At 49.0% G+C, this 25,406-nt stretch overlaps 1 protein-coding gene across 7 annotated transcripts in view; it reads right to left on the bottom strand.

Moving 5' to 3' along the window:
• Positions 1-25,406, bottom strand: part of AGAP1 (ArfGAP with GTPase domain, ankyrin repeat and PH domain 1) — a 418,223-nt gene that overhangs the window by 146,064 nt on the left and 246,753 nt on the right. For all 7 annotated transcript variants that reach the window (XM_070422457.1, XM_070422459.1, XM_070422461.1 and 4 more), the window contains one exon: positions 9,472-9,576. In XM_070422457.1, the coding sequence (XP_070278558.1) occupies positions 9,472-9,576 (105 nt within the window). The remainder of the gene's footprint in view (positions 1-9,471; positions 9,577-25,406) is intronic.

The following is a 25,406-nucleotide window of genomic DNA, read 5'->3' as shown; positions in this document are numbered from 1 at the left end:
GGCGCCTCTTCCAAAGGCAGGCGGGAGTGGAACTTCACCTCAATGAATGTCAAGGAGCCAATGTCACTCCTGGGCCAGGTGACTTTTAATAATCACAGATGGCTTGAAACAGGTGGATCTTGGAAATTCTGAGTTATATAGGAATTATCACCATAATGATACTGGGTCTGTCTGAAGCTCTTTAAAACTTGAGATTCCTGCCCGGCCGGCATGGCTCAGTAGTTGAGCATGGACCTATGAACCACAAAGTCATGGTTGATTCCTGGTCAGGGCACATGCCAGGATTGCCCAGCTTGATTCCCAGTAGGGGGCGTGCAGGAGGCAGCCAATCAATGATTCTCTCTCATCATTGATGTTTCTACATCTCTCTGCGTCTCCCTTCCTCTCTAAAATAATAATAAAAAAAAGTATTTAAAAAACAAACAAAACAAAAAAACCCTTGAGATTCCTCTGGGTGAATTTGCTGTAGTATGCAACACTTAAAGACAGATTTTTAAGACAGAAGAAATACACATCTGCATACACATCTGTCCTCCAGAGCACTGATGATCACTAGAGGCCTGTTCTTCTGCCATGGGGCCCAACACAGGACAGAAAAATGCCCACTTCAGTTCTTGCCCATCACAACATTTAAATACTTCTTCTAGTCTTTAAACCTTCACTGGCCTGTTGAGAAGTCTTGTTGTTTATCCCCCCTCCCCTCATGCTTTGCTTTTACAGGTGTTATTCTGTTTCCCTAACACTATTGCCCACCAAGGAGGTTTGCAATAATATAATCAGGTTCATTTCAAATGCACAGTAGTCCATTCACTCGGCAATAGAATGTTCTGGTTTCCTAAACTAAGCCAAGTCTGCAGAAACACAGTCAGCTTCCTCCTGGCCGGACCTGGGCTTCAGAGTGACCTCGTCAGGGGTCCAAGCCCGGGCCTTTCGGAGCCACACCTGCGGGGGACGGACGTCACTTAGTCACTCTGGGTCCCCATTTCCACATGTTTAAAAATAAGGGCTCATAACAGACCTAGCCTCATGGGGCTGCTGTGCCGGTTAACTGAGATAATAGAGGGAGTGCTTGGAAGAAGGCCGAGTTCTTTCCACAAACGTTAGCTCTGACTACTCTTGCCGGATGGGAATCCCGGAGCGCTGCCCTCGGACCTTACGTGGGCACCTCCTGAGCAGAAGGTGCCGTTCCCATTCTGGGAACAGATTCTGACATGATGAGCCATCAGGGATGGCCTGCAAAGCCGTTTTTCACTTCGTAGAATAGGGGGAAAATGGTCTTCTGCAAACACGTGACATTTTCCACTTTTTCTCCCCTTCTTCCCCCGCCCCCCCTTTTGTGGGGGAGGCATGTATATGGTAGTCAGACATTTTTATTGCAAAATGCCGTCTGGAAAAGATGCAAAACAAAATTGCTGAGATGCAAGGGAGGAAAACGAAGGGGGAAAACAAAAGGCGCCTTCCCTTTGCTTATTGAGTTCAAAGGCATAACAGGCAGCACCCTGCAGCAAATGGGAAGCTACACTAATTTTAAAGCCATAAAGCGCTATCAAGTGCCCTGCGGGGCAGGACTACACTGCAGCTCCCGGCACCTAAATAAGACACGGTTCATTTACTTCGCAGCTTAGCCTAATGTAATCATCAGCGGATTTTAGCCTAGAGTTGTAACAGGCAAATAGCCGCTCGAGGAGGCGGCTCTCCCCGCCATCGAGGGGGCCGAGGCTAGATTGCTGTTGATTAGAAAATTTTTCAGTTTTGACAAGCACTTAATGAACATAAATCGCACCTTGATTGGTTTCCATTTGGGGCCACGGGCACACCTGAGAAGAGGGCCCCTCCACCTCCACCTCGCCCTTCCTTGCAAGGCCTTAGCAACAAGCGGGCAATCAGGTTACGAGCCAGAGAGGAAAATATTTATAAAATACAATTATGAGAATTCAATTTCCGAGCAGAAGTGGAAGGACACTCCCTCACGACCCCCCACGTCCAGTCTCTCCCACTGAGTTCTAGGGAGTGACTCACTGTCAGTGGGGAAAATGGATGGTTTTGATTTATTTACCTTTTGCAAGAATTTTCGGCCACAATTAGTAACACTCAGAAGGCCCCAAAATTGGAAAACCAAATGACACAGATTGAGTACAAAGGAAGAAACGCCATGCTGCTAGGGCAACGTCCCATCGACTCTACTGGATGCTTCAAGACTCAAATTCACAAGCTACGTGGTGAACTCTGTGCACTTACACACATACGTATACACGATACTTCGTTTTCTTTAAATCCAGAGACGTGAGAAGAGAGAACTTTTCAATGCAGTAAAAATGGGTTAGGTAAAATCTGAGCTATGCGGTTAATTTATAGAGAGATGTGAAGACTTTATTTTGTCTGGTCTCACCCTACTTCTATTCACTCTGTGTTATCAAGACAACGCACAAGCGTTTTGGCCCTTTTATCTGTAAATTCTAAATATTTCCCAAACTCCGAGCGCTATATAAAGTCAAGAAGGAATTCCTTGGGCAGAAATAAGATTTTGATAGAGAACCTGACTTTTTGGTGTATGTGTAATAATGGATATCAGCTTTTTAATAGGAACTTCCCTAACAAAACTTGTAGATGGTCCCTGAAAATATTTACACCACCACGGCAGTATCGTTCCACGGGACGGAAGGCATTGGTATTTGGGAGAAGCAATTTATCATACTCTCTGAACCTAGTTGGATCAGCGCCGAAATGATTTCCCTGGCCACCCGAAGCTCAGGCACGGACAGCGCCGCCCCACCCCGGCACTTGGCAAACAGGAACGGCCACGTGAGCAGGGTGTTTCCATTCCCATGGGCTCTGGACCACCATCCAGGCGATTCAACTCCATAATCCGGCACGTTCATGACCAGACCCTGCACATCTCCCAGCAGCTCGGTCAGGGCCCTGCTAAGGTGGATGTCTTTGAGCTCCAGCCATCCTCGACTGCTCTCCTCTGTCCTCGTTTTCACATGAAAACCCCGAGCTCCAAGGAGATATTTGCACGCCCTCGCTCACAGCAGCAGCATACACTACAGCCTGGAGGAGGAGGCAGCCACCTGTGCACCAGAGATGAAGGGCTCAGTAAAATGTGGTCTGTCCATACCATGGGATCCTTCAGCCTCAGAAAGGAAGGAAATCCTACCCAGCCGGTGGCTCCCTGGTTGAGCATCGACCTATGAACCAGGAGGTCATGTGCCCAGGTTGCAGACTTGATCCCCCAGGGTGGGGCATGCAGGAGGCAGCAATCAATGATTCTCTCTCATCACTGATGCTTCTATCTCCCTCTCCCTCTCCCTTCCTCTCTGAAACCAATAAAAATATATTAAAAAAAAAAAGTTCTGGAGAATGGCTGATCAATAGTGGGAATATACTTAACACTCCTGAAGTGTACACTTAAAAATGGTCCAGCCCTGGCTGGTTTGGCTCAGTGGATGGAGCATCGGCCCATGGACTGAATGGTCCTGGGTTCTATTCTGGTCAAGGGCACATACCTCGGTTGCAGGAGTTGCAGGCTTGATCCCGTGCAGGAGGCGACCAATCTATGTCTCTCTCACATTAATGTTTCTCTCTCTCTGTCTTTTCTACTCTCTCTCTAAAAAAATAAAAATAATTAAAAACAATTAAAAAAATGGTCTAGGTGGTCAATTGCAAAACTGTATGCTACATGTATTTTACCACAATTAAAAAAACACACACACAAAACACCCCACAACAACCATCTTAAGCTCCTTTTCCCCGTGGAGACCTCCTCTCCCTATAATGAGAATGACACGGGGGAGCAGGAGCATCAGAGGAAGGACCGCTGCCCGATGTAGTGAACAGGCTTTGGAACAGTGACGGGCGGGGCACCGCTCTGGTGGAATTATACAGCCGGCGAGTTCAGAGGCAGGGTTCGGGGCACCACCTTGGTAAGGGTGACTTCAGAGGTCTCCCAGGGAGGAGGGAAGGCGGGGACGGAGACTTGCGTGGAAGAAGGGAAGCCAGCCCAGCAGCTGCAGTGCGCAGAGCCACCTCCAGGCCACCGGGGTGGGGGAGGGGGCAGCGCCAGGATCGGAAACCACAACTGCAGGTGCCCCGACCAGGGCCCCTGCACCTGCACACCCGGAGTCACCCGGGATCGAGGCAGCAGAGAGGCATTTAGGAGGGAATGCTGCTCTGGAGGCCACGTGTGCTCTCCCCAGGCGATGGAAGCGAACCTACCCATAGGGAGGTCTGGCTGGGGAGGTGGTTAGTTTTCTCGGTCCCTATCTTACTGCAATTTTTAAACAACAGCCTGGACCATCCACGGTGAGGTTCTAAGGTGCTGCAGGAGCCACGTGACTGGATCCCACGTGACCCACAAGTCCTGACCTGTGTGCCAACCACACACTGGGCAAAGAGTGGGGAGCAGGGCCAGTCCTCGCCCTCCATTAGCTATGCTGTCCAGGGCAGCACGGACAGGGACAACACCTGGGAGTCGGCAGGCCCTCTCCTGGAGGAAGGGCGTGAGGCCCACCTGGACAGGAGCTGCAAAGGCCAGAAGCCAGACCGGAAAGGAACACACAGAGCAAGCCCAGCTTCCAGCCCCGTGGCTTATAAAGGGAAACAAGATCAAATAATCCTTCATCACAGAATGACTAATGCGGACTGCAGGCGTGTGGCAGAGACAGGACACGTCTGACATTCCCAGGAAGAAAGGGGGGCCTGTCTTCTCAGGGTCGTTGTTCATTCTATGACTCAGAAGGCTCCTCGCCTGGAGATCGGTGCTGTGAACTTGTACATCTTATTGTCTAGGCCAGTGGTTGGCAAACTGCGGCTCGCAAGCCACATGCGGCTCTTTGGCCCCTTGAGTGTGGCTCTTCCACAAAATACCACGTGCGGGCACGCATGTACAATGTGATTGAAACTTCGTGGCCCATGTGCAGAAGTCGGTATTTTGTGGAAGAGCCACACTCAAGGGGCCCAAGAACCGCATGTGGCTCGGGAGCCACAGTTTGCCGACCACTGGTCTAGGCTCAAGCTAGTCTGACTTCTGCAAAGTTCTGGGGAAAACAACCCAGGGTTTCTCCGAGGGCAACTCAATGCCTGCCACCTCAAGAAACTCAAGGTTCACCTGAGCAGGTGTGTGAAGCTGGCCAGAGCGCTCATCACAGGTTCTTGTGATCCTGGATCCTCGAGTGCAACGTCCTTGTTTTATGTGAGGAGTGTGTACTCTGAATGACGATGACCAGCGTGGGTACAAACAAGAGTTGTTCTCACAACACAGGTATCCCTTCCCTTTCTCCTTGAATTATTTTCAGAACACTGACTCAGGAAATTATTGTTTTTGTTAGTTTGCATCACTAATGAAGTAGATTTTCTGTTTGATATGAAACTTACTGAAATCAGCCCTCTGATGACAATTTAGAGTTGAGTTTGACTCTACTGATGAGAAAAAAACCCAGACATCAACATGCAGAATCTAAGGCTTCATGTAGCTGGAATGGAAATGAAGGTCTTGTAAGAAGGGAAGTCAGGGAGAAATGACAGGGTCTCAGCTATTTCCAATTCGGGCAACACAAAGTGGAAAAGAACACGCCAGCCAGGTGTGCCAGCCAGGTGGGCCAGTGAGGTGGACTGTCCACCTGCCACACTTCCTCATGAAGAAGCTCAGGAGAGCTCTCCTGACAAGGGCACTGGAAAGACCTTGGCTCGACTGGGCCATGACCTGATTCTTACAGGTGCACTTAGGCATCCCCCGGCACACACCTTTGTCAGCAGGAATGCAAGCCGTGCCCTCACGGCTGCTCCCGTGACAAGCAAGATGAATGGGCGGCGATGCTGAGCTGTGGAGCCCCGAGGTCCGAGCTCTTTCTCATTATCCCTCCACTTTTCTATCAAGGTGCTCCCTGGGGCTCGCATTTAAGTCCACAGAACAGGCTGCCCCTTGCCGGCCCGACTGGGATCCAGCCAAGTGTCACAAAACCACGGGACAGTCATACGTATCCCCCAGGGAAGTCGGGCACCCGGGTATGCGGTAGACAAATTTCCCAGAGAAACAGAAACAGACACCATGGAGGCGCTTCGGAGGTCTTGCTTTTCACTACTTTAGTCGGATTTAAACGTTTCAGGTTGTCTTTGCAAAATCTCAGGTGGAGGTGAAGGAGCAGGTGAGCTGGTGGGTGCTAATGGGAGGGTGACCACTTTGTCCCAGGGTGCCCGGGACTCAGCACCGAAGTCCTGTGGCCTGGGCAGCCGGGGCACCCTGCTGGGAGCGCTTTGTTATTTTGGGTGAGCTTTCCACCTGCCATCTCACTGGGGGTAGGCTTTATTTCACGTCATATCAGCGTTTTGAAAGATGAACCTCGTGAACTGTGTTTTTCTGGTAAGTCTTCGTCTGTCCACGTGACTGGCGCCCCCCAACAGCTCTAACTTTGAAACAGGCTTTTCCTTAAAAGCCCAACTGACTCCTTTAGCCTCGTTGCTAAGCGTTTTAGGTAAAAATTTCAGACTCGCCCATTCTTTAGGACTACGAAGCGACCTTTTATAAGACAGCACCATCCAACTTCCCACCCAGGAAAGGATTCTTGCCCAGATCTCTAGACACTGTGCAGCCGGTGCTCAATGTCCCTGACAGGCACCACCTCCAAGGAGGGGCCTCATCGTGTGCAGAGGGATGGACATGTGACCTGAACTTCCTGGGCTCCAACTTCTGACAAGGGGGCAGCCCAGGTGCACCCCGGACAGCTGGTGAACACATTCGGCGAGAGACACAACGCTGCGGACGTGTAGGCTCTCTGAGGACATCCCCCACTCAGCACTGCTGAAATGCTCGGCGACCCTGCCCCACTGTGCCCTGTGGCTAACGTGGGCACCCACTGTGGAACCACTGATCTTTAAGCTGCCTCCTGTGCCGTGCGTGTCTCCTCCTCTCTGCCCACAATGCAGGAGGTGAAAGCAGAATCGATGAAGGCTGACAATAAAGGTTACTCCACCTCCCCACCTCCCCACCTCCGAGTGATTCCGATCATTCGTGGATTCAGCCGCTCCCTTAGGCAGCTCTGTACCTGCGTCCATAACTTCAGGCCCAGGACCCTGGCGTTGACTGGATTGCACTTTGCAATGACGTGGGCTCCTGCTTGCCATGTGATTATGTAACGAAGCCCCACGGTGCTCCTTTTCCACATTCCAATAATATCCGTGCACACGTACAGAAAGAAGGATGGGCCTGGCAAACGCCGGGGCATCCAAGACAAAGCCTGTGCGGAGGGCTTCTGAGGGACTGATGGTGATTACATAAGCCAGAGGCTGGACTGAAAAGTAAGGAGGCGCTAGCCCTCCCACGGGCATGTTCTGTACACACAGCTGTTGCCACTTTTGTCCTTGGCAGGAAGCGGCCAAGGTCCCTGCGGCCAGGCCTGGGCTTAGCGGGTGACAGTGAGGGGCCTTGAAATGCATCATCACTCAGATCTCATCTTTTACTGCCCAGTGAGTCCAGCAAGAAGAATGTTTTGGTTGCACTTCTCTCTCTAAATGGCACAGAGCAACCTGGTCAACAATTAGACCTTTGCTCTATCACGGGGTCTTGGGAAGAACTCAGCCAGGAGAGGGCAGCCCCCAGCTCCCCTGCCCGTGCAGCAGCGCTGGGGAGAGAACCCCAAGAAGACCTGTGCTGCTGTGGGGTTCTGATGGACGGGCAGCACCGGTCTGAGGCAGGCCACCTGGAGAAGCAACCTGACTCTCGTCCCCAAATAAACCAAGCACCAAGGAATTTCCTCAGTCCCCTTGAGAACGTGTACCTGGGAGGTTCCCACCACCATCAGAAACATGTCAGGGATGCTGACGGAACTCCTGGTTTCCAGCGCAGCTCTGAAAGGTGAAGCCACTGCTGCAAGACAAGGGGGGCAGTGCACCCAGCAAGGACGCCACTTGTTACCTGTCACGTTGGAAAATATGTAATTTATTTTTATGGTAAATGTTCACGAGGGTGCGGTGGGAAAGTCCCCTCTGACATATCGCCAGAGGAGATAAAACCAATATTCTTCCCAGGAATTCGGCAACATACACCCAAAGCACAAGACGCAATTCAGGAGGCCAGCTGCTAGGGACGTGTCAAAAGGAAATGGACACGGGCCCGGAGGTGGACAGAAGACGTTGATTAGCTACTTGGTAAAGATAACTCAAAGTGCATTTATTTGCCAAATGTCCCTTTTGGAGATAGTGTTAAACCAACCAGGATGTACCTGCACGACGGACATTCTATAACCACTAAGAATCGGGGCACACAGCCCATTTCCTTGCCGACATGCGAAGGCACGTATGATTCATCATTACCTAGGAGTGGGGGCCAGTCAGCTTACACAGGTGCCCGTATGCTCATGGAGGGAGAAGCACGCCCCCAAAATGCTAGTGGTCATGCTCTCCAGGTGGTATTTTGGGGTGATTTTCATTTACTTCAATCTGTTTATTTCCAACTTCTTATCAATAACTGTGCAATTTTAAAAGTATTTACCTTTTTAAATGAAAAGCTTAACACAGTGATGCAATCAATTAACCAGCTAACACTATATATTAGAATCTATACATTTATCTGAATCAAGACAGATGCACATGCAAGGTTCATGCAATGTGCTGCTATGGGACTAACACCCCATCTTCTGCCTTTATCAGGGTCCCCAAAGAAACTCACTGTGGGTAGAATGTCTGCATTTCCCCCCAATAATAAGATTACTTCTGTTTTTCATCTCATATAAATCACCAATGTAACAGATTTTATTAACACAGACAGAAAAGCTTCTCTTGCCTTAGGAACTGGTATGTGTTCTTATTTTTTGGTTGATCCTCACCCGAGGATATTTTTCCATTGAGTTTTTAGAGAGAGTAGAAGGGAGGGGGAGAGACAGAGAGAGAGAGAGAAACATGGACATGAGAGAGAAACATGGATTGGTTGCCTCCCGCATGCGCCCCAAGGGTGTGGGGATCAATCCTGTAACCGAGGTACGTGCCCTTGACCGGAATTGAACCCGGGACCTTTCAGTCCACAGCCTGATACTCCAACCACTGAGCCAAACCGGCTAGGGCATGTATTCTTATTTGACAATAAAAACTGAGTCACGGATTGCGTTTAACTTATTTTGACCTCAGCTGCTCAGAGCGAACCCTAGGTTCCCATGCACGTGTGCCCCTCATTCTCGGTTCTCAGAGAGACAGTCTCTTCCTCCTTCCTCTCTGACTACTTGCGCCTGTCTTTGTACTCTCATCTGTGCCTTCTACTGAAATTCTCCGTAGAATTAATTAGAGAGCCACAGGTGGACCGTTAGGGAGAGGAAGAGAGAGATGCGTGGTCGGACATCGTGAGGGGCATTATTCATCTCATGGTGGAACCAGAGCCGACTTCAATTCAGAGACGGGGCTTGACTGCCGTGAGCACCCCCCACCCCCATGCACAGTGTCCACCCTGAGGTGGCGCCTGCCAGCGCTCTGAGGGGCGATACTCACGTGCAGACTGGGGTGATAGGTGAGCACGCCGTTGTCGCACAGGGTGACATACTTCTTCTTCCATTCTTTGTTCAACGATTTGCCGCTTCGCTTCAGCAACATGCCCTGGGAGGAACAGGGAGCCAAGGATAAATTAATAAGGTCTTGTGTGGACTCTAAAAAATGTTAAACTTTCATTTTAACTGCCATCTTAAAAGGAAAGTACACTTATTTTTAGCTCAGTGATTTGGTTTTCTCCTCTTTTATATACAACGTATATATTCGGCCAGAATCCTTTGGTGTGGATGTGCCTGTCGAACTTGACATGGTGATACTGTCGAACTTGACATGGTGATACTGATGCTAACAGATGTAACACAAACCGCTGTGATGCGCAACAGTGTACCTTTCTTATTCTAAGCTGACAGGAACGCCCACAGGAATGTCTTACAAAAGGACACCTAAACTCCCCTTTCTACAAATAAGACATTAACTGTATTCTTACCTTACGATCTTGGCAAATGAGAACATTTTATTTTGAATTTGTTAAAAATGAAATTCCATTTGCAAACACAGCGACAGCATTTAACAGATGAATCGTGTGTAATTTACTTGAACCCATTTCTAATGAAATCATATTAGGGGCCCATGAAAAGATTCAAACTTGGACACTCTCACACTGAAACTCTAATTTTCCTTCGATGACGATGAGAATGGATTCTTGTTTTAACTGCCAATTCCCAGCAAAGCTGTGCCCTTCCCTGGGTTAGGAAGCCCAATGGCCAGCACCGACCTCTGCCGGGCCCGCGACCTTGGCTTCCCACGTTCTTTCCCTTTGGGGCTTCACGCCTGCCTCGCTCGGGCAATGTCAGCTTCAGCTTTCATCTCTGGAGTCTCCTGCCTCCTGCCCACTTATAGCAAGGAGAACAGAAGGCCCCCCGTCCTCGCTCTTCCTCTCGCTACCCATGTATGAACTCACAGGATCATAATTCTGACTGAGAAAGCACTGATGCTCGTTAATTCACCGGATGGAGGCTGAAGGGACACTGTGGGTAAAGAAACAGGGTTCGACACCCTGAAGAAGCAGAGGTGCCCTTGAGTGCCCTTGGGAGCTGTATTGCCTCCTAATCCTGCTACTCCCCCAGGAACCACAACACGGGCAAAAAAAAAAAAAAAATCAAGCAAGCATCTTTATGTGATAATTAAGTTCAAGTTCCAATTAGTTACCAGCACTGTGACAATACTTTATTTTTATGCCAAATGTCACAAATAGAATGGATTGTGAGCTGGTCTGGGACTCTGATCACCATTTAAATATTGTTTCTGGGGGGAATATCAAAAAGTTGGAAGCAACTAACAGTGAACCTTTGGTTCTTCACTTTTTTACAAGTTCTTATTTTTAAAAAACAAACACGTGGCAAAACATGGCCTCCCTTGATTTCTGAGAATCTAAACGACACGTGGCCCCGAGACCAACGAGCGAACAGGCCCCAGGAAGCGCGGCTGCAAACCAAGGGGTGCAACTGCACTGCGTGAACCAGGAAGAGCCACTGGGAAGGGGCAGTCACACGAGGGACGTGGTAATAAACATGCAGTCGCTCCAAATCATTACACTGCCCTCCCAGGGGGACTGTACGATCTCTAAACTCAGCATCGCAAAGCCTGCCCCAGTTCTGCCGTGGGCTCCATCCTTCCCGGCCCAATGCAGAGTGAATTCTACCACCACCAGGGCCCGGGTCACTGCAGTGTCACTGGTGGCTGAGAGCTGCTGGGGCTTCAGAAAGCCCTGCCACTCCCACTCCAGGAAACGCAGGCCTCACCCCAGGGCTCCATGTGGAGGCCGGCTGTGGGCACGGCCCGGAGCCAACCCCACACCCACAGGCCTCCTCTCCCCAGTGAGGGCTAGAAGGACATGACATACTGCTTAAGGCATAAAGAGAACATTCCAGCCGGGAGATGATGTGAGCAGGTGACGTCAGAGGGGAACTAAAGCAGGCTCCCTTGCTGTGGTGCCAGGAAAGCATAATCTCTTGGTGAAACAGTCCAAATCTTGACAATCTTAATTCTATGGTTCCTGGTGGAGGGTCATCTCGATTATGTGTACTATTCAAATGCTGCGAAAGTCAGCGGGGCCCAAAGGACAGCCTGGCACCCAGGAGCCGTATTTCTGCTCTCCACCCTTGGCCAAGCCGGTTTATACCCAACCTCTTCCCTGAACCCCCAAAAGACTGTAGAAACTGAGCGTCGGCCGCCCTGTCCCCAACATCACAGCTGCTCTGAGCCCAGGTGCCAGCTGCCTGCTGGCGCGGAGCTGGGCCAGGTCAGAGGCACGCTTCCTTGGATGCCTGAACGCTAACACCACTGACGTGTTTCTACATGTCACGTTCATCCCTCACTTGCTCCCCATATGCAGCAGGTCAGGGTAGCAGAGTTACTGCGGTTCCTGGGTGCAGACAAGACTGAGCCACACAGGTAAAGTCACTGTTAGCTGACGGGCAGCGCCAGGCCCAACCACCCTGCCCTCTCCATCCACTGCACTGTGCTACTCTCCTCGGAACACAGCATCCCCCAAGGTGCCCAGGGCAGAGAGTGAACCATGGCCTGCCCTGGGACAAACATTTACCGATGCGACCAGGACAGGGCCTCGCTGCGTCAGACTGAGGCCCCATGCTTCTGTCCTCCTGGACTTACAGTTTCTCTCTTAAGTACCAAGAAAATGGAAAACCCTAAAACAGCTCATTTTAAACTCTGAAAGGCTATGAAGCTGCCATCCCACCAGCCAGAAGATGACAGAGGCCAGGAGGCTCTTTGCCGGAGACACTGCGGGCAGTTCCCTTCGGCCTGTGGAAATGGCCCTTATGATTCTAAGTCTCTTTGATCTCGTGTGACCCAGGGCAAAACTGCACAGCAGAATGTCACAACGCATCCGTAGTCTACCCCTCAGATGCCACTTCAGAACATGTAAAACCGATCTCCTGCTTAAGACTGTCCCTGACCAGCCATCACAGTGCAGACATTAATTACAATTAATGCTTTATTTGACTCTCATGTGACTTACACATCTGTTTGTAAACTTTTAAAACTTCAAAACAATATTGGGTTCATTGTGAGCCAGGGGATGCTCTAAGAGCCATAAAGCATGAACCTGCTGCAAGCTTATAGCGGACCTGATGGTCATGGCTAGGATTACCCCCATTTTACGGATGAGGCCACTGAGGCACAGAGAGCTTATGTAACTACCCCCAGCATGCACAGCCAGCCTGGTGGCTGGTCTCAAGATGGCTCCCAATGCACCATGAGTTGTGGTATTCGTGGCCCTGTGCAAATCATCCGCCCTGACTTGGAAATGCCCAGACTCACATTAACCAACAGAACCAGAGGGAGTGATGCTACCTATACCGGGCTGGAACCCACAGAAACCCTGGCAGCTTCCCTCTGGGGAGCTCTGTTGGATAAGCCTTGCTGTGCTCTGTCCATAGTCCTGAACCACCAAATTAAGAGAAATAATAAAATAAGTTTTCTCAAATCAGTAAGTTTTGGGGTAGATCCTTAGGCAACAATAGATAAGAAAAACAGAGCTAGCATCCTGTATTGCTGTAATAAAAATAAAAACCACAGGCTTGGCACCAGCGCTGGCTGAGGCTGGTGAGGACGTAGCTGCAGTGGAGGCTGGAGGGGTGTGAGGAAAGTGCTACCCAAGGTTGGAGATGGAGACGGAGCCGAGTTGTGCTCTGGCTGGCAGAACGGTTCCAGGCCTGCTGCCCGCGGGGATGCCCAGCAGCCTGGCTGCTGGCTCCAATAACCCCAAGGAGAGTTTCCAAGCAGGACCAGAAAAAATGTTTCCAATTTAAAAGTCATGCTGGGCTGAACCATGAGAAAAATCGTCTCTGGTCCCCAGCTTCTCCTGCCAGTAGAACTGGCCTGAGGATGAAGATCAAATCCAGGGGGTGTCAGTAGACGTGATCTCAGGTCTGGCAGCCGGACACGCCGCCCCATGAGAATGCAGCAGGATTGAGGGCAGGAACACATGGACCCTTCCAATAGAGATTTGTATATTAGAGATAAGGAGCTGTGGATTGGCTTGTCTAATGAAATGGACAGTCATTGGATACAAAGGACACCCACAAGATATTTAAAGGAATTATATGCCACATATGACTAAATGGTACAACGTTCAAAATGAATCTTTTCACTTTGGGCACTCGACCTACATGGAGCAGGAAGCAGGCTAAGAAAGCCACACAGATGTGACAACAGGCCACAACTTATGGAAAAGGAAGGCCGGCCCAGACAGCAGAGCCCAGGGCGAAGGAAGATGCCCCCATCCCCACCCCGAGCAGAACACACTCCATGTGACCAGAGCAGGGTGGGGTAGAACATGTGCCCGGTGGGCTCAGAGGTGCTGTGGACTACAGGTCACCTGTCTGTGTCGGCATTGTGGCACTGTGTGCACGCACGTGTGCAAGGTAACTCGACTCTCAAGCTCCCTGGTGTTCAGATGAAAGCATCAGAGCTGAGCAGCCTCATCCACACATGCACCTGATGTAGACAGTGACCCTAAGCTTCCAGTCTGAGCCGGATGCTGGGATGAGACTGTGAATCTGGAGACGGGGTTAGGGTATTCTGCATGTGTGAGGTCAGACGGAAGTAGCCAGTCTCCAAAGATGACCCCCAAAAGCCCAGCTCCTGGGTGTGGTCCTGGGCCCTATGTCCATTTAACTTATATGATGTGGTGAAATTACGCTGTGACCACTCTGGCCAAGGCCTTCAGAGGCCTGGCCGCTCCTGTTTCCATGCCTTGGGAGCCCAGCAGACTTGTGAGAGATCAGAGGAGGGTTCTGCTGCAGAGACTGGCATGAGAGAGACCCTGAGGTACACGGAGGGGCACTGAGCTCCCATGTCAGGAGCACAGAACTGCCGCTGACCAGCCGACATCAAACACATGAGCGAGGAAGTGACCCTGGACGCCCTTCCCTGGAAGGCACCTTGGGGAGCAGACATGTGCTGGCCCACACTCCCGGCCCACAGACTCCTAAGAGATAACGAGATGGCGATGGTTGTAAACCACCACGTTCAGGCCTATTACCAGCGACAGTAAACATGGCGGCAGGAGAGCAGGCGGTTGCACCTCCAGACCAACTTTCAAGGTTTAGCATCTTTCACTTGTTTGCACAGTAAGAGATTTAAGGGCTTTGTGACATCTCAACTATTCCTCTGATCTTACTTGGAAATGGCAAATGCGGATCTAATTGCTACCACCTAATTTACCCTCACATTGGAAAGTCTGTAACTTTAATGATCTACAACCAAAATATCAGATTCCAGGCAGGCACTTCTGGCTTTTAATTTTTTTTTTAAATTTTTTTTGGCTCAAGGAACCCTTTCTATGGCAGAGCAAAGAGCAGAATTGTCTTCTGGCTGCAATCTCCTTATTAGTCATGTGTATTCCTTGCCTAGTCCCAAGAGGTCACTGGAAGCCAAAAGCAATGTTAAGTGTGCAAGCTTTAAATAACTTACAAAGTTAATGTAATGAATGTAAGTGCGATCTGAAATCCATCACTCAGCTCTCCCTGCAGCCCCGAGGTGTGATAAAACACCACTCATAAATTTATATTAAAACTCTGCTCGATAGCAATTATTTACCAACAAAGACTTACTGACTGCATCAGGGACGGGGTCTCTACCAGGCGAACCAGCCTGTCACGCGTCTGAGGGAGCAGGTGGTATTGGCATCTGCTAGCTGGGAGGTCATCATGACACAGGGAGGGGACATTTAATGGCCAGGGTCCCACCTGGCAAGGGATCCATGATGGCCACGGGTTGCTCCCACTAAAGATGGGATCACGAACAGCACATCCAGGGAGCACGGAGCTCTGGGTCAACAGGTGCTGGAGGCCATGCACATGCTGACCAGAAGCCGAGGGGAGTGTGGGTGGGACTGAGCAGTGACACCAAGCTGGGGGTGCCAACAGCTGTCTAATTACCAAGTTCAAAAGACAGTGGTTTTGCCCTGGCCTGTTTGGCTCAGTGGATTGAGCATCAGCCTGCGGACTGAAGGATCCCAGGTTTGATTCCTGGTCAGGGCATATGCCTGGGTTGTGGGCTTGATCCCCAGTGTGGGTTGTGCAGGAAGCAGCTGATCAATGATTTTCTCTCATCACTGATGTTTCTATCTCTCCCTTTCTCTCTGAAATCAATAAAAATATATTTTAAAAAAGACTGGGTTTTCCATGGCCTAAAATATCCACATGAGTTCAGAAGTGTTGGATGCTTCTACTTCTAAAGAAACAACACCTAAGGTTGAGGCTGGAGCCCTTCTTTGGTTCTGTAAGGAACACCTGCTAGTGGTCCCTCAGCACCGTAGGATTCGCGTTGACACTCGAACAGATTCTCATGACAGCAGGTAAAGGGGTCTGCGAATTTCTAAAATGTCAGAGAAAAGCCGGCAGTGTTCCCTGAGACCCAGAGTATGAACACCGACCACCTGATTTTCACATTTGCATTTAATACTTTTGTTGTTGTTGTTAATCCTCACCCGAGGATATTTTTCCATTGATTTTTAGAGAGAGTGGAAGAGGGGGAGAGATACACAGAAAGAAACATTGATGTGAGAGATACATAGATTGGTTGCCTCCCACACCACATCCCGACCAGGGCTAGGGATCGAGCCTGCAACTGAGGGACATGTCCTTGATGGGAGCTGAACCTGGGACCCTTCAGTCTACAGGTCAATGCTCTATCCATTGAGCAAAACCAGCTAGGGCTGCATTTAGTACTTTTATTCTAATCAAGACTTCCCCTCGTGTTTAACTTTGATATTAATTGACTTAAAAAACACACTAGAAAAGCATATTTGGGGGGTGGTAGGTGGATGGAAGTTAGGGAAGCAGAGGGGCCGTTGGTTCAGGAGCAGGGAACCCCTCCCCTTCTCCGGCTCCCTGTGGAAAAAGGTTTATCTGGGCATCTCTCCTACTTCCCGCTCCTGCAGAATGAAAACGCATCAGCCGGTACCTGCTCCCTCATTACGCTAAGCAGTGCCTTGCACTTAACAAATACACGTTTTCAAGAACATGCCTGGACCTGAGGGAGTGGAAATTCACCACTGAAGTGACTGTCTGGGGGCAGAGTCTGCACAGAGGCCTCCTGGCAGCCCTCCCTCACTCTCGCAGGGGACCAGGGGACGAGTGCTGGCGTCAGCAAGCCCCGTGAAGTGTCAGATGCCTAGTCCCGGGCTGCACTCATTCCCTCACCAGCTCTCCACGCCCGCCCCTCCACTACCGACCGCTAGAGTCGGGAATCCCACAGCCTGCACCGGCTGGCCTGTGGGCCAAATCTCACCTTCTGCCTCTTTTTGTAAATAAAGTTTAATCGAAACACTGCGACATTCAATTGTACGTATGGCTGCATTCACCCTGTCCATGTTGAGGCCGTGGTTACAGGAAAGGCCAGGTACTTGCAACGCTTAAAATACTTGCTATCTGGCCCTTTACAGAAGACTGTGGGCCCAGCTCTAGGATCTGAAACTATGAACAGGCAACCAGCAGCCATCACTTGATTTAAAATTGGCAAATTCTGTTCTTTCTCCCTGAAATGTCCTTCTGGTATCCTTAATGCCCGCCATCCTGAGCTGCACCCATGGGCTCAGGGCTTCCCCAGCCTTTACTGAGCAGGCACCATCGGACCCTTAGATAATGGCTGTTAGGGGCTGAATTACATCCTCTGAATCCTACGTTGAAGTCTAACCCCAGCACTTCAGAATGTGGCTGTATTTGGAGACAGTGCCTTTAAAGACCTCATTCTGGTTACATGAGGCCCTAATCCAGTGTGACTGGTGTCCCTATAAGAAAAGACTAGGACACAGACACACAGAAGGAAGACGATGTAGAGACACAGGGAGAAGACGGGACTGGCACTTCCCGCCTCCAGGACTATGAGACAATTCATTTCTGTGGTGTAAGGCCCCAGGCCGTGGTGGTTGCTATGGCAGCTGGAGCAGACTAACAGGAGGAGCTGGAACAGGTGGTAACTGCTGGAGCTCAGGGGTCCCTTCCCTCAGCACACCTGTGGCCCCCAGCCCAGTAGGTGGACGACCTGGGTCTCACCACACAGGCCCTCCAGGCCACCGAATCACACTCCTATCTTCAGCTGTCACTTCCCCACTCTCTCCAGTCCTCGCTTCTCATTCCCTCTCTGGGTAACTCATTGGCACCTCAAATCCAGCACACCCCAAGCAGGCACAACCAGCTTCCCCCCACAGATTGGGAGTTCTGGGGGCTAAGGGGCCCGAGTGGGCTCTGGCTCCAGTCCCCTACAGTCCCTGGCACAGGGTCAGTCCTGAAATGACTATCCCAATGTACAGAGATTTCTAGTTCTAAAATGGCTCCAAAAGTCCACACATCTCTAAATATCAAAGCAGTGCACTGGAAACCTAAAAGTAAAAAGTAAAGTAATAAAAATAAAATAAAAAGGGGGGAAGGAGTAACATCCTGCCGCTCCATTAACAGGCCACCGAGCCAAGCCTGGCTAACTGACCCAGACAGTCCAGGGAGCAGAAGGGCACAGAGGAAGCAAGTGTGACAAGAATGGCCAGGCCCGGAAATACCCTGGTCACAGCGGCTCTCAGCTCAAGGTGTGGAAAATACTCTTACATGAAAGAAGTCGGTCAGGAACAATCAGTAAATTAGCACCAAGGATACCCACGTAATTCTAGAAGAGACCTGATACCCATCAACAGAGAAATGCAAGTGAGAAATAGACCCTTTGGGATCCCCATCATTTTACAGGTAATCCAACCAAGTACAGACAAGTTCAGCAAAGTCAACCGGGCCTGTGCGGCTGGGCCAGGATTCCATCTCAGGAATGTTCATTCTGACTGGTCCTCTTGGTCCTATTATTATTATTGATAAACAATAATAATTAAAAAATCCCTGTGTAATGCAACTATGTCATGCACAGAAAGGGATGGAGAAAAGAGAAGGATATCTTCTTGTAAGGATCATAAATATAAACTGAAAGTATCAAACTTAACTTTAATGCAGTCACTTTTGTACTTTCAAGGCATTAAAAAAAAAGAATGATCAGGATCCTGGCCATTGTTGCTACAACGACAGTGTTCTGTTTACCATGTTCCCAGGATGAGGTCATAGCCCTGTGTTCCCCGTGTGGTTTCAGAGCTGGCAGAGCCATAGCAAAGAGCTGGGCAGCAGGGTAGGCATTGCTGGCCTTCGGGTCTCATAACTGAACTGCTACTTAGTTACTATCCTGGAGGAAATCATTTCTGGAGGAAGAAGTCATAATGAATTCGAATGAGTAATGTATTCAATTGGTAATTATTGAGCACCTACTATGTGCCATAAGACTGTTCTCTATGCTGGGGACAGAGTGGGGCTATCTTCCTGGGGGAAGAACACAATACTTACAGCGTGTTGGACGATGATACTCACCATTGGAAGGGTGATAAGGAGTGGGTGGAGCTGCCAACTTAAAGCAGATAGTCAGGGAAGGAATTACGGGTTGAAATGTGTCCTCTCCCAAATCCAAACATTGAGGTCCCAACCCCCAAGACCTTCAATTCACTGTGTGCAAGAAAATGATCCCAATTAACTGGTCTCCCTAGATCCTCCCCAGATGGAAGCCTTCTAGCAGATTCACATACATGATGCTTGGATGTAAGCTTCGGTAAAAAAAGTCACGGACCAATGGGACGAGTACACGTGGGCTCTGCCACTTTGGCAGTTTTAATGCTCTATCTAGTTTAAAGTGATTCCACAGCAACAGCAAGGAGCCCCCACAACTGAACTCACACACACACACACACACACACACACACACGTGCACACACACAAAACAGCGCTACCTCTGCCCTGGCCTCCTCCAGAGGGTCCATCATACCACAGACAAGGCTTCTCTCCAGCCTGCTCTGCTCCGGGAGGGCAAGGGGACTTGGAGATGATTCTGGCTCTTTAACCAGCTCCCTCTCGACCCCTCCCCTCTCTGGTTAGTGATATTTCTGTCATTCTGCCAGGTTGTAGGGTACAAAGGGTTATACTTTAATTGAGCTGTCAGCATCTCCAGCAATCCTATAAAGCCGCGATTATGCACGGCGGGGTTAGGGACACACTTGTTATTGTCGATGCCCTATTTGCGAAACCCAAACCTGCGCCACACACAGGTCAGCTGACCCGCACGACCTTCCTGTCATTAGCCGCGTCTCTTCCTACCTCACCGCTGAGAAAATCACAGGGCCCTGGCTTCAAAGCGCTGGCCGGGACTGGATTCGACCAGGAGCTAATCACCCACAAATCCAGCTCAAATGGCAATAATTGGCTAAACTCTTCCCCTCTCCAGAGCGCAGCAGTAATTTGGGATAATAAAGAAAAGAATTATTCAGCTAACTGCCCCGAAATGTATGCTTTGTGACCGACACACTTCACATTTTAATAATGATGGACACAGAATGCAATTTAATACCGAGTCAACGGAATAACAAGCCGGAGGATCATGGTGGGGAGGGAAGTTGGCTGGGTTTTTCTCCCGTCTTCACAAACCACGGCAGCTCTGAGGAAGGCTGCTGGGAGCCACACTTCACGGGAGGCCTGCCTGGAATTGAGTCCCAACCAGAACCAAATGAAGTCTAAATGTGGGCAGAAGAAAACAGTGAAACGACTATATATTGGGATGCTAAAACAATAACAATGAATTCTTAAAAAACCTCCCTCATCCAAAGAGAAGAAAAAAATGGAAACAGAACAAATTTCCAGTGTGCTGGGGATCCCTCTTAATGTTTCCAGTTAATATCATCTCTCGGTCGCCTCATTTTTCTTCCCTTTCACCCTGCCTCTCTGTCAGGCTTCCCGCGGCAGGGATGACAGTGTCAGCATTGAATGGCTGTGGTGACACCTCCGCAGGCCGCCCCTCAACACTCACTGTCTCGGGGACTCGGGCTGCTCAGCAGAGCAGGGCCGCTCCGTCCCCTCCGGGCGCCCAGCCTGGCCTCCCACCCAGTCCTGCCCTGGAGGGGAGAACCACAGACACACCCCCAAGGGGCTCTCTCCCTGGTCTGGAGTCGGACTTAACTGAGCCTGTGAGATTTCTCCTCTAGTGAAAGAAAATTAGACTGAATTCAATCACCTGCCCAGGAAGCCCAGGCAGGTCCCAGAGTGAGGCCAGGGATGGACAGCCAATCTCTTCATGAGATGGCGGACACATCACAAAATACAAACACCCCGTGCAAGGACACAGTGAGAGAGAGGAATTTCTGGATGAGCAACAATAAAAATCCTGCAGCTGCTTCTATTCAGGCAAGTGACCCTGAAGCCCAGCCAGCATCCCCGAGATCACACGTGCTATGACCACTGCACATTATAGTGTGTGTGAGCGTGGGCACGCTCGCGCCGGGGGGTCGGAGCTAGTGCGGGTTGAAGCTATGGATATGTTTATATCTACCTAAACCACCACAGGTCTTCTGCACGGGACACTGGCCTTCTGTCCCCTCAGCAACACTTTAAAAAAAAAAAAAAATTTTTATTGATTTCAGAGAGGAAGGAAGAGGGAGAGACAGAAACATCGATGATGAGAATCACTGATCGGCTGCCTCCTGCACATCTCACACTGGGGATTGAGCCTGCAACCCAGGCATGTACCCTGACAGGGAATTGAACGATGACCTCCATAACCTCCTGGTTCATAGGTGGATGCTCAACTACTGAGCCACGCCAGCCGGGCCCTCACCAACACTTTTTAATGTGCTCTCCATGGAACACACTCTGTTCTTGCTCCCCTCTGGCCTCTCTCCCATACTCCTGTCCACTGCTCACCCACCGACTCCTGAACACTGCCATTGCTCAGAGCGCGTTTCAGGGTGCAGCCTCCCCGAGGGCCTCAGCCACAGGGTAGACAGCACCACCTGGAGCCCCACAGGTGGCCCCTCACCACCTGCCCAGCAGGAGCCTCCAGGTCACGCCCCCTGCAGGGTTCCCAGGCACTGTGGACCGAACAAGGGCAGCTACTCCCCCACTGCCTCAGTGCTCCCCGGGCCCAGAGACCCTCCTGGCCTCCCCCCTCCTCCCCCGGGGTATCCTTGTCAGCTTAGACCCCTTGCACTGGACCTGCTCTGTGGACGCGTCACCACGAGCCCCGTGTGACCACCGAGGCTCATGTGTGGTCAGTTCCGAGACCTGCTGTGAGTGTAAATTACACCCCAGGTTTTGAAGGTTTAAGTGAAAAAATAATGATTTTTTTATACTGATTACATGCTAAAATAATTAAATTGTGGATATACTTGGTTAAATAAAATATTACTATTAAAATTAATTCACTTGCTTTTTTGAGTGTGTTTTTACTCCTTGTAATGTGGCTACAAAAAACACCTAGGATTCCGTTCTGCTTCTATGTGACGGTGCTGCCCGGACATCCAGACCACAGCAGCTCCTCCCCGCCGGCCCCTCAGCTCTGCGCCACCAGCTTGACAAGGGCCAGGACTGCTCTCGTCTTGCCCATTTTTTTGTTTCCTGTAACCTGGCAAATACTCGAAAAAAAGGCTTACTGACTAAACAAATGACGGAGTGGTTATAACCATTGCCATGAATGATACAGGGTGTCATCGAGATTAAATGCTTGTGCGAGGTCATACGAGCAGGGAGAAGGAGGACCCGAATTTGAGTCCACGCTGTCCGTGGGCTCCCATCCTACTGTCAGCACAGGCAGCCACCCTGCACTCGACGGCCAAATGGATCAGTGTCACCCAGGAAATGGCAGGCGGCTGAAATTGGGATCGAAAGAGTGCATGTGTGCTTCTCAATACAGATTTGCGTAAAAAGGTCAGGGTCATCCCTGGGATCATGCCCTTGGCGAGCAGGAACCAGGCCACTGGAGAGTCTCTCTCCAGACGCAGTCAGCTCATCTGTCTGGACATATCTGAAACCAAGGAAAGGGAAGGCAGCCATTGGCATGCACATCCCCAAATCACAGGCAGGGGAGCCCTGGGAAGGTGACGGTGAACGAACAGGTTGCATGTGCTTCCTTTCTACCAAACATCCTCTCTGAATGTCTTCTCTGCTCCAACTCAGAGGCTGTGACAGGGACAGACTGCTGTCACCATCAATAAAAAACGCATTCCTTAATGGGTGCCTATGACACCCGACTAATATAAAAAATCTGGATAAGATTTCTAGCAGCAGTAAAAGAATACACTATGAAAATGAACACATAAAACAGGCCATTCCTTATTTCACTCCAAAGTCTTCCAAATCTAAGACAAAAAAAGAGGATGGAGTGGCGTTCAAAAAAATCCTCTGATTCATCACGTTCAAAAAATGACTCCAAAGGCCCCACTCCAGAAGCTGAGTGTTAATCAGGACAATTTAATGATGAAACACTGCAAATATTGTGTCAGCAAGTTAAAAATGGCCTTGTTGTTTCAATATAAGAATCACTTAGTATATACTATATATAAAGTATTGTATTTCATGCCCCATTTACTGTAACATATTAGTGGGTTCAGTCATCAAGTAACAATTGTCTCTTTGCAGGCTCAGATATTGGGGAGGGGGGCGGCAGCCCTCCGAGGTTCAGTGGCCGGACGCATGTGCAGAGGTTCTGTGCTGTTCATTTCATGAACCCATCAACACATCAACAATATTAAAGGAGGAGACTCGACTTTGGGTGGCGAACACACACACGCAATCTACAGATGATGTATCACAGAATTGTATACTTTAAACATAATTTTATTCACCAATGTCACACCAATAAATTTAATAAAAAAAAGAGTTGCATATCTACATTTTAGCAAAGAAGACAGTCTTAGTGAATACTTATCTTTTTCAATGCAACTAACTGAAGGACAATTTGACAGGTCGTTCCTCACTTAATTATTTAAGATTACTCACGAAGACTGGCTAGCGGAGCTTCCTGCAATTATTCGATAGATTCATTCACTACTGAAATGTCAGAAATGTTTTTTAGAAAAACAGTACTAGTACTACCACCTCTCTGCAAACAGAGAGCCGCAATCGTTCATTATGAGACGTCTGGAAATTCAGTCGCTTTCTACATTAAAAAATACAAAATTAAGAATAAGACAGACAAGGATATTCACTTGTTGGGTTCTCTTTTACTTAACAATACCCTAGATACTATTCATATTTCTCTCTGATGTGAGGGTAGAAGGTATGGACAGACAATGCTGAATGAAAACCTATGTGATTAGAAAAAACTAACTCTTATTTAATGATTTCAGTAATTATCTCCTGGAAGTAAAAACAAAACAAAAAGATCATTGAAATTCATGGTTTCAAGTCAGTTAAAACAGGATAACAAAAATGCAGAAGGCACACTTCCATTACAACTTCCAGCAGAGCTCAAAACTTTATTTCCCTTTTTGCCCTGACTGCCAGGGTGCTCAAGTTTAGTGTTGGTTTTCTGTATAACGCCTTTCCCTTCGTGGCATAGCACCTAATTTTTTCTTATTTTAATGAGTATCTGGGTCTCTTGCAGTGTGAGATATAATCCAAAAGATGAAAAACAACTGAGAGAAAGGTTAGCCATTAAACTTAGCTTTACTCAGGCATAAGCAAGCAGTTAATAGGCAGGTTTGGGAGGAAAGTCCCCATGTGGTTGGTGATCCCAGTCTAGTTCTAAAGAGGCATCCACGCAGCCACTTAGCCCCGCTCACTGGTGGACGTGCACAGGCCAGACCTGCGCTGTCCTGGAATCTGAACTGTTTGTTACTTAACACATTTTTTTAAAAAATTGATTTCAGAGAGAGACACATCGACTTATTGTTTCATTCCTTCATGCATTCACGCGTTGGTTCTTGTATGTGTCCTGACCAGGGACTGAACCTGCAATCTTGGTGTATTGGGACGAAGCTCTAACCCACTGAGCTACCCGGCCAGGGCTGAACTGTTACTTCTTGCTGCCCAAAGTGGCAGCAATCCAGGCTGAGGCATGTGGGGCTTTGAGCTGCTTAAGCACAAAGCTCAGATATTTTTTCCTTCAAAGGTTGAAATTTGTTCTACAGATAAAACTAATGCCTTTGGGTAAAATAATGCTAAAGCAATCCTGACAAATGCAAGTCTCACCCAGCTTCAGGCTACTATTGTGTTAAGGTACAGTCAGAAATATGGGGGAAGCCAGAGTTAAAACAAACAAACAAACAAACAAACAAACGCTCAGAAAAAATAAACTAGAAGGTATTTATTGAGGTAATATGGTCCCAGTTTGAAAAGAAAAGGAACAAAAAAGAAACCGGCAGATTTTAGCATGAGGCGCTACCAGGGCAAGTAACAGCCAACCATTCTTCCCCGAGAACAGAGAATAATTCTCTGGCCTTGGCAAATAATCCCTCCCGTTTAACTTCTTTTAAAACTTCTCGTGGGTGGAGAGGGAGTTAATAAAAGAAACAATATGTATAAGAAAATGCAAGGTGCCCAGAGTACGGCTAATGGAATTTGATGCTGGCTTTAATTTTAATGAAGAAAGTTGCCAGTAGCAACAAAACTGTCAGCCGCCGCCGAGCACCATTAATAAAGACGGAGGCAACATTAGAGCCGGGCATCAGTACAAAAGGTTCCCCCCGCTTCATGCTGTGCTAAATTGGCTGCCCAATTTTTCTTAAGTGTCCATTCTATTTAGAAGACAATTTATTAATTTTTGCCATTCATTGTCAGTTGACAGGCCATCATTTTGTAGCCCGAATTTTAGATGAAAACTAATTGAAAAGACTGGCAGTATTTATGAGGGGTATTATTTGTCAATTACAGCGGCAAATACTACTTGCTACCACCAACTTTGATGCCCCTGTTCTTGGGGTGTGAGGACTGTTACTGCTGGCATTAAAATATGAGTAAGTCTCTCCCAGCTCATCAGCTCATCAATTTCATCGGCATGAAGGGACACCACCTTTCAGGTTACACGGGCCTTTCATGGTAGATGGATACGTTATAACTTCTGAC

Source organism: Myotis yumanensis, unplaced genomic scaffold (genome assembly GCF_028538775.1).
Source record: "Myotis yumanensis isolate MYYU_CA2020_CCGP unplaced genomic scaffold, mMyoYum1.0.hap1 SCAF_8, whole genome shotgun sequence".
Taxonomy (NCBI): Eukaryota; Metazoa; Chordata; class Mammalia; order Chiroptera; family Vespertilionidae; genus Myotis; species Myotis yumanensis.
Note: the sequence above shows the minus strand (reverse complement) of the source record. Positions and strands in the feature narration are given on the sequence as shown.